The following is a 16,609-nucleotide window of genomic DNA, read 5'->3' as shown; positions in this document are numbered from 1 at the left end:
CATGACAATCTGTGACAAATTCATAGATAACAGTTGCAAAAATATCACTCTTGTCAAATATATGTGTATGATGCAATGAGAGAAAAAAACACAGACACACACACACACAGCAAACCTAAAAACAAAAAAAATACGTTGCATGGACATGTTGTCAAAATTGAAATCACCCTACTCCATACATCTTTGCAAGATACATCGCTACCAGCTTTGGTATAAATACATTTTTATTTTTAGGGCTCTGACTCTATAGAGATTTTTTTCAGTCGCTGTTGCTCTTTTCGTGCTCGCATTCTCTCCTTGAAGTCTTCCAACTCTTTCCTCTGCAAGTGAACATGATAAAACGTCGTGAAATTGGGTGTAGTGGAACAGTCAATTCATTAACCATAGCTGGTATCAAGGTACAAATTGAAAATGATGACGTCATAACTGACATCCCAAATGCCACCTAGACTTTTAACAGATAATTTCTTTTTTAGTCACTAGCTCGAGCCTAGCTGTAAACAGCACCTACAAAATTGAATAATAATACTACTACTACTACTAATAATAATAATAATAATAATAAATTAAATTAAATGTGGTGGTAAATGACTAAACGTGCAAAAGAGATGTAATGGACACATACTCGAAGATGCTCGTCAGCGGGCAAGGCCTCCCTCTGAGTTCCACAAAAGATTTCATCATAGAAAAGAGAAAGCTCAATTAGTTTTACAACACGGGTACGGCATAATAACTTACTGTGAAATTACTACCGGGTTACAAACCATCTTCTTTACGACGTATTCCTCAAAAAATTCTGCTTGATTTGAGATCCAGAACATGGTGACGGGAAAGGACAAGTACACCAGCATCTGTTCCACAACAAAAACACAAGCATCTCAGTATTCTTGTTTGACAACAAACCAAAACCCAAACCTAAACGCCGAAATCGTTGGTCATGTTAAATCATTACACAGTAAAGGTTTAACAGGAAAAAAACAAACAACTTAACTTACTCTGAATATCTCTATTTTTGCACCCATTTTGACGTGAAATTTCACCCCAGGACTACTGAAACGTTGTCTACATTTGAACTGTAGCCAAAGACCTTCACGCTGTTTCCCACTGCAGTCCAGTGAGCTTCCACACAGAAAGGCTTCAATTTTCTTGTTCTTCTTTTCTTCTGTCTTTTGGAGGTTGACTGAGTAGTCTGACTATACTTGACGCATGATTTTAATAAATGCTCTGTAGTCTCGAATGTCGGTCTACACAATGGACACATTAGTCCATGACCTGGCGACTATTTCCGGGGTATTCCGTAAGACCAATCAGGAGAAGAACCATGCGCATGCGCACATGTTCTGGAACCGTTTAAAAAATATACGATTTTATCCTTTTATCCCCATTCATGCGTTCCTGCCTTCCTATTCACGACAGATATTTTATTATGTTTCGCTTATGTATTCAGAAATGTATAAATTTTTGTATCGCTGTTATAGAGCGTTTACTATTACATACATGTAGAAACGTTCTTGTCCACTAAGGGGGGCTGCAAACCAGGTGTTTTCCGGCTCTGGGTGTTTTACATTGTAACGCTTGTTTATTGTTCTGAAAGTGGAGTGAAAACGGATTTATTTTTGTGTATTGGTGTTTTCAGTGACTATAAACTATTGGTCTCGAGATTTTTAGTTGATCTATTGACACGTCAGAATGGCACAGGAACTTTAAATTATAACTAGTATTATACTACATTGTTATCACGTATTGCAGTGAATACGTGAATATAAAAAAACATAAAAGCACGTGTGATTAAAAAAAAAAGTTCGGAACAATTACAGTAATTATTATTATTTTTTTCTGCACATCAATCTGCTAGCTTTGCAGATTGATTTATTACATTTACACATACAATTTATTCTACGGCAAACATTTCATATATGTACCTCAAAGTACCCTTTATCAGTTCATCAAAATTTTATACCGTTTTTGTTTAGTTTCACTTGCACCGGCGCATCATGTCAAACGTGACCCTGCTCAACTTGTCGACTGGCACGCTCGTTACGTCTCGACGAAAAGACCTACGCGTGACGTCATCAACAAGGAGAGGTGTTCATGATCCTCGGAGAGAAAGAACCCGCGCGCACTGGCAACCTGATAAACCCAGGTAATCGCCATTGTTTCAACATCTAATTCTCTCGGTTTGTCGTGTCGTGTCAACTGTGCCAGCGAGCAATGTGGAACACGGCGACGGCGGCGCAAAAGCCTTAAACTAGGGGGGACGTTGATAGCCGGCAACCGTTGCGAGCGTTGACTTGCACGGCAGGCCTGCTCCGACTGGCTAGGCTAGCTTATTAGCCAAACGCTAGCTGGCACTTGTCTACAAAAAGACACAATAACCGCACTTGACTTTGTGTGTCCGCCTGACATCCCTTACACTTATGAAACCCCGCTCGCCCCCATTATACCACCCGTAGCCCACTAAACGCCGTTACCAACAACACCGTTCTCGGCAGCTATGGCTACTTCGCTCGTCGACTATCTTGTGTTGTGGGAGACGGTGACGCCGTCACGGTGATGATGGCGTACACTCGCACTGAGGCTTTTTGCTCAGAATAGAGCCAGTGAGGCAAATGACGGCAGTTGGGGTCTTAATGTCATCTGTTCTACGGTCAGGACTGTGGATAGTCGCGCCTTTGTGCGCGTTCGCAAACATGGTTTCACTTTGTGTTGTTCGGACGTCTGTAACGAAACTGCTTCAAATCTATGCTCCATGGCCTAACATTAGAATCCACACTGCCCGACGAGGCTAACTACATAGCCGTTGCCCATTGATTTAATCATGACTTGATGTGTGTGGCTATAATGACGGACCATAATGGACGAAGTCAGTCGCTTTGAGACTACTTGTGTGTGTGCACGTTGTTGTACGGTGCCCAGGCTTGTTAAATGGCATACCAGCAATTCTGATTTAATACACACGGGCTGTACTTTGTCAATGGTCGACCATTGCTTTAATAGTATGACACACACAATGTCCACAATGTAATGGTCGAGTCGAGGCCTATAACTATTAGGTTACAGATACAATTAGTATTTTGGTTGTAAACACTACTGCATTTGGATTAGAAATGAACAAGATGTTTTTTAACTGAATACTTTTTGCTTTAATTTGAGAGTATTTAAGGTGCAAGAATTCTAACAGTTTGTGGAGATGTGGCCGGTAAATGAACAGGCTAGGGTTAAGTCATATGTCACATTTTCCAGGGGAGCTTGATGCAGGAAGCGAAAGCAAAACGAATTTAATTTCCAAAAGAACAAAAACAAGTGTTCTCAAAATGCAAATTTATAAACCAAGATATAAAGTACTCAAAAAGTAACATGAGGAAGTTGTGAGCTTGTGACTAATTTAAACTAAAACGGAGACAGCAGGAACAAACAAACACCGAATGCAACAAGACGTGGCAAGGACAATGAACTGACAAGGACTGAAAGAAGAAAGCCGGGAGCTAAATTCACACAAACTGATGAGATGAGTCATACCAGGGACCGCTTAGGATTCTTGTTTTTGCCTATGATTTTTTTTTTCCTTTACTATCCTATCCGAGCGAGAAATATTTGGAGGATAGGAGCATTCAAATTCTACAAATGGTTCGGAAAGGTGCCTGTATGTCACCTTTTGCAAAGATTACCTCTGAGTCTGACCAACCTTTATGAAAGGATATTACCCACATTTTTTTCCGACAGCAACAGGGCACCAACGTAGTTGATAGTTTATGCATAGATGCTTGATTTTCACAGTCCAGACTTTAAAATGAAGTTAAAATAAAAACACTGATTCATTGTCACAAGTGGATAGTCAACAAAACAAAGAAATACATGCTTTAAGCAAAAGTGACAGAAGTAAAATTATACCCACCTTTCCATTATATATCTTGAGATTGTGCAATTCCAAAATCAATGACAAATCTTCACAAATATCCTTATTATAATTTAATTTCATTAATATTTCTTGCTCAAAGTCAGCTGGGATGGACTCCAGCTCAGCCATGACCCTCGTGAGGACAAGCGCTATAGAAAGTGAATGAATGGATGTGCATCGATGGGCACCTTGTGACATGGCTCAATGGAAGCGCACGCCATTTGGGTTATTTGCATGCGACAAACAGTAAACAGTCAATGTTGGTAAGTGAAAGCGATACAACACTTATAAATCATTTTCAATAGAGCTGGGAATCTTTGACGGTCTCACGATTCGATTCGATTATGATTTTTGGGTCTGCGATTCGATTCAGAATCGATTCTCGATTCACACGATTTTCGATTCAAAATTATTTGTTTGATAAATGGTTTCTGCTTCAATTTACAGATATGCACAACATTGTCATGATCTACTCCAGTCTGCTTTGCAAGACAAAATGACAACTAGAGACATTAGTGTCTTTTTTTTTTTTTTTAATTTATTTATTTACATTTATTAATTTTATATTGTAAGTGCCTTTTTCACCAAAAACAGCATGTGGGCTACAACTGCCTTTTCCCCTTCTTCTTCATTTCTAATTTAAACAAAATCGATTTTTGGATATTAATATTAGTTCGATTCGATTAATAAATGAGAATCTCGATTCTTTTATGAATCGATTTTTTGGCACACCTCTAATTTTCAATAATGTATTAGGCATTGTGTGCAAAGAATAAAAGTACAAATATCTCTGGCATCTTATTTCCTGAATTTTATTTTAAACCGATTAAGTATCAAAATTCGAACATACCGTGGGGGACGCCATTATCTTGGTCACGTGATCGTGGTGATGTATCCAGTGCGTAAACGAAAGTCTATTTCGGTTATTTCAATGGGAGTTTGCTGACATAATGGGCAAGAAAAAGACCCTCTCGATTCCAATTACTGTGCCAATTCTTTTCAGAGTAAAATCCTCAGCACGGCCGGTTTCATGTTATTCCGTGTGGGGATGTGGCTGTGGTGGGTGGCCGCTCCTAATGTGGGCTAAACTGTGCTTAGCACACGACATGTATCTTAGCCTAGCAGAATAAAAGTCAACTGGACGTTAACGTCCACTTCGACTCACCGGCGGCTGGATCTGCCAGTTTCATCCGGCTTTCGGTTGGAAACAAATCTTTGGCATGTCCTCCGTGGCTGTACAGCTTTTGAAGAAGTGCTTCTTTGCTTGTAAGGCATAATTCCATCCTGGATGTCCACCGTGGGACGCGATAATTCCTCATGAGTCTCTTTGTTGTCATTCATGCCATGTCATTGAATGTGTACTTTACGCACGCGATACGTCACGGTGATCACGTGACTGTCCAAAATGCCCGATACATTACTTAACGCAAAAATATTCATAAAAAGTGCTAGAAAATCATAATCGTTCAACATAAATTGGCAATTTTTTCAGGGATGAGTTGAAATGAACCATTTCACAGAATAGCTGGTTAGTTTTACATAAGTCTTGTGTTCCTTTAAGGGAACAACATAAGGTTTTAAGAAAGAGGGGAGAGGGTTTTCATTGTGTGTTCATGATTGACTTGATTATTTAGTCTAACTACCTGGAAAAGACATCCTAAGATTGTCAAAAATATTTGTGAGCAGGTGTCAACGGATGCCTCCGGTTTTGATATATATATATTTTTTTGTGCTGAAGAATGCACTTTTCTTAGCCAATGTTTTTTCCCCCCACCTCTCTATTATGATGCTGTTTTTGGTTCTGCTCTCCAGTTGCCATGGAAACATTTTTGGCCTAGTTATGAGTGACCTGTACATGAAATGGACAGTCCAGTGTGGGAACAAATGAGCAGGCCAACCAAATATTTTACAGGCATAGGCTTTATATGAGTGTATAGAAATGTTTCAACCTTTTTCGAAAGCTTTTGTGGTGTGATATGACCCACATTAAACAGCTTTCTAGGCACATTGATTCAGCTTTAAATATGAGATTTGTGTATGACCATTTTCTAACTAAAATCAAGTACCAAATACATATAAAGCCCCGCTGCCATTACCATGTACATTGCGCCTACTCGACTTGCCACGTTTGTACAGGAGATTTCTGCAATACCGATGTAAACCGAATTTGTACGTGCACACACAGTTGTGATCACTAACCTATGCTAACGAGTAATAAAGTAATAATTAATTGTAAATTATAAATTATCTTGAATCATTAAAAGACTTTTATATCAATCAAAAACACACCAAGGCCATAAGTGTAAAATATTGAAGCTCAGTTACCACCATTACTAGGCATTGAGGTCCATATATTATTGATATAGTAAGGCTTATTTATTTTCAAGTTGGCCTTCTCACCACGTTACCGTCATGAACAATTGTTGCTGCGACTCTTACTGACAATGTACGTTCAAGAAGCGGATAGATCTTGTGCTTTGCAGGCACGAGAAATTCGTAGCGTTCTAATCTCCATCCCTAGTGTTAACATAAATTAGTGGCAGACTAGAGCACGTTCCAACCTGTGTATGAATCTGCGTTACGTCACCATGGTTGTCCATCACAAGCAGAGGCCCCCCTTGTACTCAAGTCACTCAAGTTTATTGATTGAACACTTTAAAAACAACCACACCTGGAACAATAGTGTTGTGCATAAATTAAAATCTTAACATGATCTACAACTTTTCATACAAATACGGACTCCACTGCTGTGTTGGCATAGGTTGGTGATAGTATAATGTCCTTGGGTAAGGATTTCCCATGCTCTGTGATGATGAGCTACTTAAGTTGATGTCACCCAAACTGTGGCACCTGCAACCCCAACTGACCAGCTTCCGCAATTCATACCTCATAGTTCCTTGTAGTGTCTTTTTTAAATAATAGCAATATATAGCCATTAGCAATTAGCTGCTGGACAAACTTACTACATTACAATTGACTGAGAAATGGTGCGTAAAATCATGGTCACATTTTCTCTTTCATAAAGCCAGATTTCCCCGTAGGTTTGACATTTGACTTCCTCAATAGTCCTATGATTAATGGAGGCACTGTTAAACTTCCTGGCTCATTCTCATCTCCGGCGCTGTGTTTCATCTGTCTTACCCAACCCCCATTGGTCCACTCCATTACATGAAACCCCTTCCCCTCTCCTGTCATTTCTTCTTCCCTCTCTTCCTGTTACATGGCTGTCATTTTCGAGCTTTTTTGCATAGCTTTAGGTCGGCTCTTAGGCACTGTGGCAGCTGCTATGTTGTCTGCGAGAGTAGTGCATATGGCACGTGGATCGTCATGTGAACACTCTCGGTGTCTTGCCACTGGGTTAGATGCCACGGACTTCTGACTTCCGTAAGTCACGCACCGACGCCGTTTCCATCTACTGCTGCGGCACACAGGCCACATCCCAACACTTGCACCCCCACTCCTGCGCCCCCCAACTGCACGCTCACGGCGATGGGCTCGAGCACGCAGGGCGTCTCAGCTCTCTGAAATGCTTCGGAGAACTGAAACGGAGACACACTACACACTCGCACACATCGACGGGAACGTGCAACCGAGGGGCACAAGGACGGAAGCGCAAGCACCGGAACGTGGCAGCACCCACAGGTCGCAAACGGCAACCGGAAATAGTGCCGGGGTGTGACACACGAAAGTCGGAAGTCCCGCCTCCTCCGTGGCGTATAACCCCTTGATAGGGCAAGGTTTGTTTCATTGGTAATGTGACACATTGTGGATCGCACTCACTATGTACTACTACGTAGTTAACTGGTGCCTCTGCCTGGTGATGACTATTCCAAACGGGATATTGAGTGGGTATCAACTGTAAGTCAGTTGTATCAACCACGACACGTTCGTTGCTCAAACATGTAATCAAAAGTTGCCACGCTTTCACTCGTTATTTGCAACTCTCACTGGATGTTTGGGAATGGCGTAACACAATGACTTGTTGTCATTTTGCTATTCTTGTTTTGTATATAGGTCTTATTTATATTTCACATCTTCCTCTGTATTGAATATGACGTTGTGAATCTTGGACATCATTTGCGACATTCAGCACTTATTTGTATGAAAATACGAACGATCTAGGGCTTGATGCTCACAGTTGTTTCACACCCAACATTGTTTGTTTCTGTTGCACAACAAACAAGAAATTACGTTCTATAAAAAGCTATTCTTCTGGTGCCAATTCATAAAGTCGAGATTGACTTGCGCTTTCTCTGCAGTCTACAGTTTATCACCTCATCCTCTTCTTCTTGATACTTTCTCAACCTCTGCATTTCTCTGCAAAGTACACACGATTCAACCATCATTTTCTTAAATTCCTGCTCTCATTCTCTTTCACACTAAGTTAGTTTTACAGTCACATTGGTGTCAGTTACGCCTTCCACTATGTTCTGATCCTAAATGTGATTGTTTAATACCTGACTTGTCACGTACACACATCTCTCAAAATAGACAGTTGGCCTCAACGTTGATGATCTTTCTTTGCACATTTGTTATTTAAGTAGTTTGGGAAGCCAAGAGTCACCCAAAGAAAAACGTGAGCGGGGGTGGAGCATGACGAAGCGGACAGCGGGAAAGACAGGAAGGGGTGGGTGGGGTGTTAAAGGTGTCGGACTAGGAGAGAGAGAGGGGAACGAGCGAGCGAGCAAGAACCTCAAGCTATTGATGGGGAAACAGGGGAGGGGTGGAATGAACAAGCACGTATGGCAGCCAGAGGAAGGGAGGGGTGTGTGTGTGGGCCGAGGCTCCGGTGAATGAGGAAGCAGCAGAGCCATTTTTCCTGTTGAGAAACTGCACGCTGGTCTGCCTGCGCCAGAGACGCAGAGGGAGGAGAGCGAGCGGAATAAAAGTCCTCCTCCTTCTGGAGTCTCTGCAGGGTCTTCGCAAGGGCGGCCTTGCGTACGTTTCGCACGCTGCTGTTTTTCATTTAAGTTGTGGAGGACCCTGAAGAGGACACAATGGATCGGAGAGCCTTTGGCAACTGTGCCGTTGTACTTCTGAGAGGGGGATGGGGTAGGGAGAAGACCGGTTCACACAGCTAACACAGCCTGCCGGCTGCAGGCTTCCGTGGCCTATACTCTGCGTCTGAACCCAGCTCTTCCCGTCTCCCGGGCTATTTTTTCCTGGAACAGCCACCCCCCCCCCCCGCCCAAAACTCCACTTGGACTACGCAGTGGATTTACTCATCATGTTTTGTGGGATTTTAGCATACGCACAAGGGCCTCTGGCTTAAATCTGTGTTCTGGATGACAGAAAAGGAAAAACAAACTTTCCTAATCGGTTTTTAACCCTTCTTTCGGGATTGTGGCTTGTTTCCGTGTCATGGAGTTTATATAAATGGATTACAAGATGCATGCCAAGTCCAACGATTTGCTGGATTTCCAAAAGCTGGATGCCCTTCTTGAAAAGATTGCACATTCGGTCTCTGTGAAAAGGTAATTGTGTTGAATGTGAAACGTCTTCTAAGAACTTTTTTCAACAGCACAGCAAGTGTGCGTGTGTGTTTAATGAAACTTGCATCATAATACATCAGTTCCACGCATTGCGTGTTGATGTGCTGAGGACAAGGTAACATTCGGAACAGCCTGGAGTTCTGGCACTTGGGACTGTCATGTGGTGGCCACACTATCACTTCTATCTAAATGGCCTGACACTTTTTCCCCTAGTTGTTTGTTAGTCTCATCTCATGTTGAGGACAGTATTGTTATCCACATTTTAGCCAGAAGCCATGAACCAACCTCCTGGTGAGAGGGGGGTGTGGAGGAAGGAGGACTACAGAGAAAGAAGGGGGTTGTGTGTGTGATTCATGGAAGTTTTGCTTGCATATCGCAGCCAGCTGGAAGTTCAGCGTGAAAGAGCCTTCATTTTCTTTTGGTGTCTATCTTGAGTCATGGTTATCCTATTTGAGTCACATGCAGTGACTCATACAGACTCATAGATGCTTATAACCATGAGAGGAACTCTTGACGTTGGACAGCTTTGGATCTTTGGACATTATCCAGTTCTGGCCTTGTGCGCTAAACCAATTTTGGGTTTTTGCAAAGCGACCTGATCATTGTTTTATGGTGACTGTTGAGGAAACTTCTTTTGTGGTGCAAAGAGGTGGCTGTCATTTGAATACAAAAACCACATGAAGCTGTCAGGTGGAGAAGCAGCTGTAATTCTTGGGAGGGAGGCTGAGCAAATGTTACACTGCTCAAAAGGGAAGGATAGTGGTACGAGTTCTAGTGGTATATAAAACCTTCCTAATGCAACTGGGGTTTCCACAGCGATTTTGCACTGTTTTTGACTATTTGCTGTCTGTCGTCAATTGTCACCAATGCCAATATTGATTGCATTGTTGCATTCACCTTATTAACGTCCCAATGATTAATCACTCATCATCGCTAATCCAATTCCCATAATGACCTCACCTGTATTCCGCTCATTGACCTAGTTAAGGAATGATTGAGAGCCCTCATTTGTTTTCATCCAAACATCCACAGAGATCATTCAAAATTGCTGCTTTGGAGCCATAACAGAACTCAACTTTATTTCGAGAGCACTTTAACAACAACCAAAGCTGTCAGAGATGTAATGTAATGATTCACTCGAGCCCCAATTCGATTTTAAGTTGCCCATTTTGATTTGATTTTAGTTTATTTTTAACAAAATGACACATTTTATAACCAAAATAATATATTTGTATTTTATTATAACATCTGCATTTTGGGCGGCGCGGTGGTTGAGTGGTTAGCACGTCTGCCTCCCAGTGCTGAGGATGTAAGATCAAGTTCAGGCTTCGGCCTTCCTGGATAGAGTTTGCATGTTCTCCCCGTGCCTGCGTGGGTCTTCTCCGGATACTCTGGTCTCCTCCCACATTCCAAAGACATGCATGGCAGATTAATTGGGTGCTCCAAATTGTCCCTAGGTGTGCTTGTGTGTGTGAGTGGTTGTTTGTCTCTGTGTGCCCTACAATTGGCTGGTACCCAGTTCATGGTGTACGTCTACTGCCTGAAGCTGGCTGGGATAGGCTCGAACAGCCCTGCGATCCTCGTGAGGAATAAGCGGTTAAGAAAATGGATGGATTGATCGATGGATCGATCGATTGATCTGCATTTTGTCGTTGTTCCAAACGGTATCTTGTTGTAACTTTACAAAAAAAAAAAAGTAATTCAGTGTTTCCGCTCAGAATTTTTTTCAAGCGGCGCTTGACAGCGGACCGTGGTTGCCTGGGGGTGCTCGACAGCGGTCAACGGGGGGTGTTACGCTAACTTTGCGCTTTACATAAAAGCGCATCGCTTTATTTCTGTATGTTTGCTAAAACAAACGGGTTGCAGGAGCAAAGTGTAAAGCCTAATTTATGCCTCCACGTTTGCTCTCGCGACGATGAGCGCCGTCGATCACATGATCGACGTGAGCCATGAATTTTAAGTGCTGCGTCGCTCGTGGCCGGCCGACGTGCACACGTCGCCAATCCTTGGACGCACGTCGATGGCGGGGCGTCGCTCGCTTCTGATTGGTCCATTCGATGGCGTTTTTTCTTTTTTTTCTCTCTCTCTCTCTCCCCGCCCCCCGCCCAGATAGTTTCCGTGAAGGCAACTGGCGGCGCAAATCGACTTCCCTGCTCGAAGACCACGGCTGTGCATGTGGATATGTGCCTGGGACGAGAGGCGGAAAACAACAATAACAAAAAAATAAAAAAAATAAAAAACTGTGTTCGCTAAGCGCACGGCTGTTGTGTTTTGGCGAGTTTACGGCCGACACCGGTGCAAATTGGCAATAATTAATTGCCACGGTGATGAACTTACTCTCCCCCCGGCTTTGTTTCGTGTTTATGAATTAAATTGAACTTCCTGAATCCGTCATAAAATGCAGAGGAATCGCCACTCTGTGGCGGCCCAGCCATAGTGACAGCGGGACTTGGTGTGAAACTCCAGCAGACACCGATGTGTATTGCGCACAAGTCGGAAGGCAAACGCACGAGCGGAGCTCCAACGTGACGCCTCGACGCGAGCCTCTCGCAGAAGCATACTGAGGCCTTTATACTTTATTTAACGATTTAACAATGTACTCCCGTTTTTTTTTTGTTCAGTCTTCATTCACAAATCCATCAACGTCCTCATCTTCGGTATCCAAATTGAACAGCTGCGTAATCCCTCATTCAAACATGCCAGGTTCCCGCTCGTCATTGTCTGAGTCAGTCCCGTTGCCGTGCGGTTGTTAACAATGATGCGGGTTTCGCGAGCCCAGTCGTTCACAATCTATTCACATATAGTGGCGTACTCATCCGACGCTGCCTCCCAGTTTGGTGAAAGTGTGTTCGCCGTCTCTCATCCAGCGTACAAAGGCTGCTCGGAACTGAATTTGAATGCCAAGTTTACACCAATGTCCAGCAGTTGGAGACTTGGAGCGCCTTTGTTAATCCTCGGGTTAGCTTCGTGGATCCGCTCCGTCTTGACTGCATGCTCGACGGACACGTCAATTTTGAGGGCTGTAATAAAGGGCTGTCCAAAGAACATAAGACAAATAATAATAATAATAATAATACATAAATACAATAATAAGAAATACAATTAATCCTGATTTAAACATGAACAAGCTCACTTTTCATTGGTAGCTAGCATACAGGCAGTGCTGATTTTCATTCCCTCTTGTTGCACATGTGTAATGTCCTTTGTAAATCAAAGAGAAGAAAAACATTGACGTCTCCAATGACCAGTACGGGCCTGGGTGCTGGGATTATAGAGATCTATGGCCGAGATACTGTAATCTCACGATGACGTGCGTGACGTAACTCATACAAGATGTGTTGGAATGCAAACTAACAATTGTAGTTATCCAGATTGTTTGTTTGTTTTTCTTCTTCTTATATATATATATATATATATATATATATATATATATATATATATATACACACACACACACAGGAACCAGCAAAGTTGGGCTATTGATGATGCGTGTCAGTGTCTGTTGTGAAGTATAAAATTACTTGTAGGCCACAACAAACACTTTCAAGAAAACAGGGCAGAGTGGAGTGTCAGGTCCTGTCATCTATCCCACTTTGGTTATGGCTCTGATACGACCTCAGAAGGCAAAATATTCCACCTCAGCTTGGTTTCCACCACCCATTCATGGCAGTGACTTTTATACGGAACAGAAACATTCAGGGGGAATAGGTAAAAAATTCCAACTTTACTGGCAATTTCATATTTTTAACTTCCCGATATTTGGTTAGCACAGAACCCAGTCACACTACAACGCTCAAAGGGTCATATGTGTTACTGAGATAAATAGCAATTCACATCATCAGCATTAATCATCAGTAAGTAAGTGTTAATGCATGATGTCAGTTGTAAGAAAGTGGCTTTGTGAATCAGCAGGGATGGTGCGCCTATCCTGGGTGATATTAATTATTTAACCATTTACTTTTAGGCTCAACACTATTCTGACACTTAAGAGGCTGATTGCCGTCTGACATCTTTACCTGAGCTTGACCCTCCTCCCTGTAGATTAATGATTTATCGAGACTTTCATGGGAGATGTCGGTGACATCTTGCTATGATGTTCTTTCCTTACACTCGCTGTGAGGCTAAACACAAGAGCACATTTCCTGGTGTGAGATGTCCAACCCCCCACCCCAGGAATTAAAGCCTCTTCCGCTCTTTTCAACATTCCACAGCAGTCTGCAGTGATGTATGTTCAGGTCAAAGGTCAACTGGTCTTCCAGAGCTTAGGGGCAATGTAGGACATGTAAGTGGCAGGAAGTGGACTTTTTGATTGCCCTCACTTTAGTGCTTGTGCACACTTGATTAGTCTCACATGCCAACACTGCTTCAGCCCAGCAGGTCACTGAGATGAGTTTATACTCATTATTATATTATATTATTATTATATTATATGCATTATATTGGTTAAAGAGTGCAACCAGAACGGTACATGTACAAGTACACTTTGTACCTCCTTTTTTTTTCTTTTTTTTTCTTGGCCTTTCTTTCTTTTGGTACATTTTAAGTATGTTTTGTGTATATCCCCTGAAAATACTCTTTATTTTGCTTGTCACCACAGACTGCATTTTGCAATGAACAAATTTCATTATTACTTATATACTGAATAATGTTCGCACTTCGCAACAGAACCTGAAACTTCAGGTGCATCTCAACCAAAATAAATACGGGGTAAACCTCCCTTTCATGGCACCACAGTAGTGGTAAAGCAGCATTTAAAAAGTAAGCATGTTGTGGCTAATAATAATATTTCTGGCATAGTTTATATCTGGAAGCTAGCATTAGCACAGTGTGTGTTAGCATCATGTGTGTAACATGATGTTCTGTTTGGCACGCAAACATTTTTGTAAGGTTTACGGAGGCTTTAGTCAAGGAAATCGTGTTTATTAATAACCAAAACAGTTTACTACCGAACGAGTTGACATCGAACGTGCTCCCTCAGGGTCATGGAGGTCTTTTTCTCTCATTTGGCTCGCGAGTCGCGACCATGCAGTGTTGCATTTATGAACTCGGACATAGCAAGATAAACAAAACATGACAGCTTTGCCACAACCCCTCAATGGCAACACATTACAATAAAGCACAAAATGGTTTGTTTATAATATTGAAGTACAGTGCTTTAAAAAAGTTCCTCCTAATCTTTAAGGATTTCTCTTTTTCTTTTTTCTTTTTTAATTTGCAGAGCCGATCACTGATGTAATTTATTGATCAGCTATTTAAAACATTACAGCCGATCAAAAAGTGTGCATAAAAAGCAAATATTGGCTGATCAGAATCAGATCTGTGTCTGCCCAAAACACAGGTTTCTAACAAAAAAGCAGACAAACAAAATGTTTTGTGTAAAGAAAAAACAGTGACACAACAAAAACAAATCTGATAAAGGTCTTTTTGATCACTAAACAAATGTGCCATGAGTGATAGTGACTCACCGCATGGCTCAAGTTGACAGTCTGTGGCTTTTTTTTTTTTTTTTTTTTTTTTTTTTATGTGTTCCCGAGGTTCCTCATTTCCTCCATGAACTGCGTCATCTTTTGTGATCTCTCGACACACTTTCGACTACCAACTACGGCTTTTTTTAACGGTTAATTGCCTCTTATTCCTTGACTGCTTGTATATACATGACAGTAGTTTAAAATGTTCTCTGTAGCACAAAATAAAATATGAAAAAATGACAACAAAAGCTACTTGTACAGTCAGGGAATTACAATGTACAATGTAATGTTGCATGATTATTGTATTTATATTGTTCTTTTTTTTTTTTTTTTTTTTTTTTTTTTAATTAAGCAACCTTACATCTTCGGCGAATTAAAAGGGCAGAGATTCTTTCATAATAAATGCGCCCACTGCACTGGTTATTTTATTCAGTTTATTTGAAATGGCACAAAAGGTGTGTTCAACACCATTCTTAATTGACACATGCGGTTTTGCTGGTGTTGCATTTTGTAGTTGCTCAATTGTCCCGTATCAAGGAAGAGTGACACTCATCGTATTTCAACAGTGAAACAGAAATTAATCCAGTGAAGATAATTGGTATAGAAAAATAGGTTGGATTTTTTTGCTTTCCACTTCTGTGTGCAAAACTTTGAACCCAGATGCAGCTGCAACTGTGAGTGGTATTGGTGGCTGTTGCCAACAACCTCACGATACGATATCTATCACGATACAGGAGTCACGATACGATACTTATCGTGATACTATGTATCCCAATACATGATCTTCAAGGCGATACGTATCCCAATATTTTTCATTAATTTACTTGCATTTTGCGCGGCACAGTAGATGACTGGTTAGCACGTCCGCCTCCCAGTTCTAAGGACTCCGGTTCGAGTCGAGGCTCCGGCCTTCCTGGGTGGAGTTTGCATGTTCTCCCCGTGCCTGTGTGGGTCTTCTTCGGGTACTCAGGTCTCCTCCCACATTCCAAAGACATGCATGGCAGGTTAATTGAGCGCTCCAAATTGTCCCTAGGTGTGCTTGTGTGCGTGGATGATTGTTCGTCGCTGTGTGCCCTGCGATTGGCTGGCAACCAGTTCGGGGTGCACCCCGCCTACTGCCCAGAGTCAGCTGAGAGGCTCCAGCACCCCCTGCGAACCTTGTGAGGAATAAGCGGTCAAGGAAATGGATGGATGGATACTTGCATTTTATTATAACAGTCATATGTTGATATTCTTCCTCTCTTTTAATTTTTCTTTGCAAGACAGTGTCCAATCACTGCTGAGCTATTTTTTAACCAGACTTCACACAGTTTTTATTAGCTAAGTACAATGCAAACTAAGGCACTCATGTGTCTTTCCTCGCTCAACGACTCCCTCATGCTCCTCCTGCACGTACATTAATTGAAGGCAATTGACGTCAAAGATGCTGCTGTGTTTTTTCTTTCTTTTTTTTATAAAGTACAATGCAAGCTGCAAAGACACCCGTGTCTACTCTGCTCCCACTTCTCCTGCTCAACTTCAAAGAGGCTGTACAGCCCTGCACAAGCAACACATCGTTAACTGCCTATTTAAAGTTAATGAGCAATATAGATTTGGTCACCTGCGTATCGATACATGTATTGTAATGAGGCCTGCAATGATATTTTGCCGTATCGATTTTTTTGAGCACAACCCTAGTGAGTGGGGTGGATACACAATAGTGACTGGAGAGATATTACCTCACAGTTGAATTTTGGTCATCAATCTGGGCA

The 16,609-nt window shown here is 41.8% G+C and overlaps 2 protein-coding genes across 3 annotated transcripts in view; one reads left to right on the top strand and one right to left on the bottom strand.

The window, feature by feature from the left end:
* Positions 1 to 206: 206 nt before the first annotated feature.
* On the bottom strand, positions 207 to 2,521 carry pet100 (PET100 cytochrome c oxidase chaperone). Its single transcript, XM_077526629.1, has 4 exons — positions 996 to 2,521; positions 765 to 851; positions 626 to 658; positions 207 to 320 (listed from the first exon to the last, which is right to left on the bottom strand). Exons 1-4 carry the CDS (start codon positions 1,020 to 1,022, stop codon positions 231 to 233), a joined length of 237 nt encoding a protein of 78 aa, XP_077382755.1. The 5' UTR covers positions 1,023 to 2,521; the 3' UTR covers positions 207 to 230.
* Positions 2,005 to 16,609, top strand: part of brd4 (bromodomain containing 4) — a 37,275-nt gene continuing 22,670 nt past the window's right edge. Inside the window, exon 1 of one of the 2 annotated variants that reach the window (XM_077526534.1) lies at positions 2,005 to 2,143. Coding sequence is in view for 1 of the 2 variants with exons in the window: in XM_077526525.1 (XP_077382651.1) it covers positions 9,275 to 9,372 (98 nt within the window). In the remaining variant the exon portion in view is untranslated. Of the gene's footprint in view, positions 2,144 to 8,699; positions 9,373 to 16,609 lie in introns of those variants that run through there. The other variant, XM_077526525.1, reaches the window with a different exon arrangement.

The sequence above is a fragment of the Festucalex cinctus genome, chromosome 1 (assembly GCF_051991245.1).
Source record: "Festucalex cinctus isolate MCC-2025b chromosome 1, RoL_Fcin_1.0, whole genome shotgun sequence".
Lineage (NCBI taxonomy): Eukaryota > Metazoa > Chordata > Actinopteri > Syngnathiformes > Syngnathidae > Festucalex > Festucalex cinctus.
Note: the sequence above shows the minus strand (reverse complement) of the source record. Positions and strands in the feature narration are given on the sequence as shown.

Coding starts and splice junctions, on each gene's coding strand:
- pet100 (XM_077526629.1), bottom strand. CDS start 1,022: ATGGGTGCAAAAATAGAGATATTCAGA. Junction 659..764: donor AATACGTCGTAAAGAAGATG/GTTTGTAACCCG, acceptor TGTGGAACTCAG/AGGGAGGCCTTGCCCGCTGA. Junction 321..625: donor CCGCTGACGAGCATCTTCGA/GTATGTGTCCAT, acceptor GTTCACTTGCAG/AGGAAAGAGTTGGAAGACTT.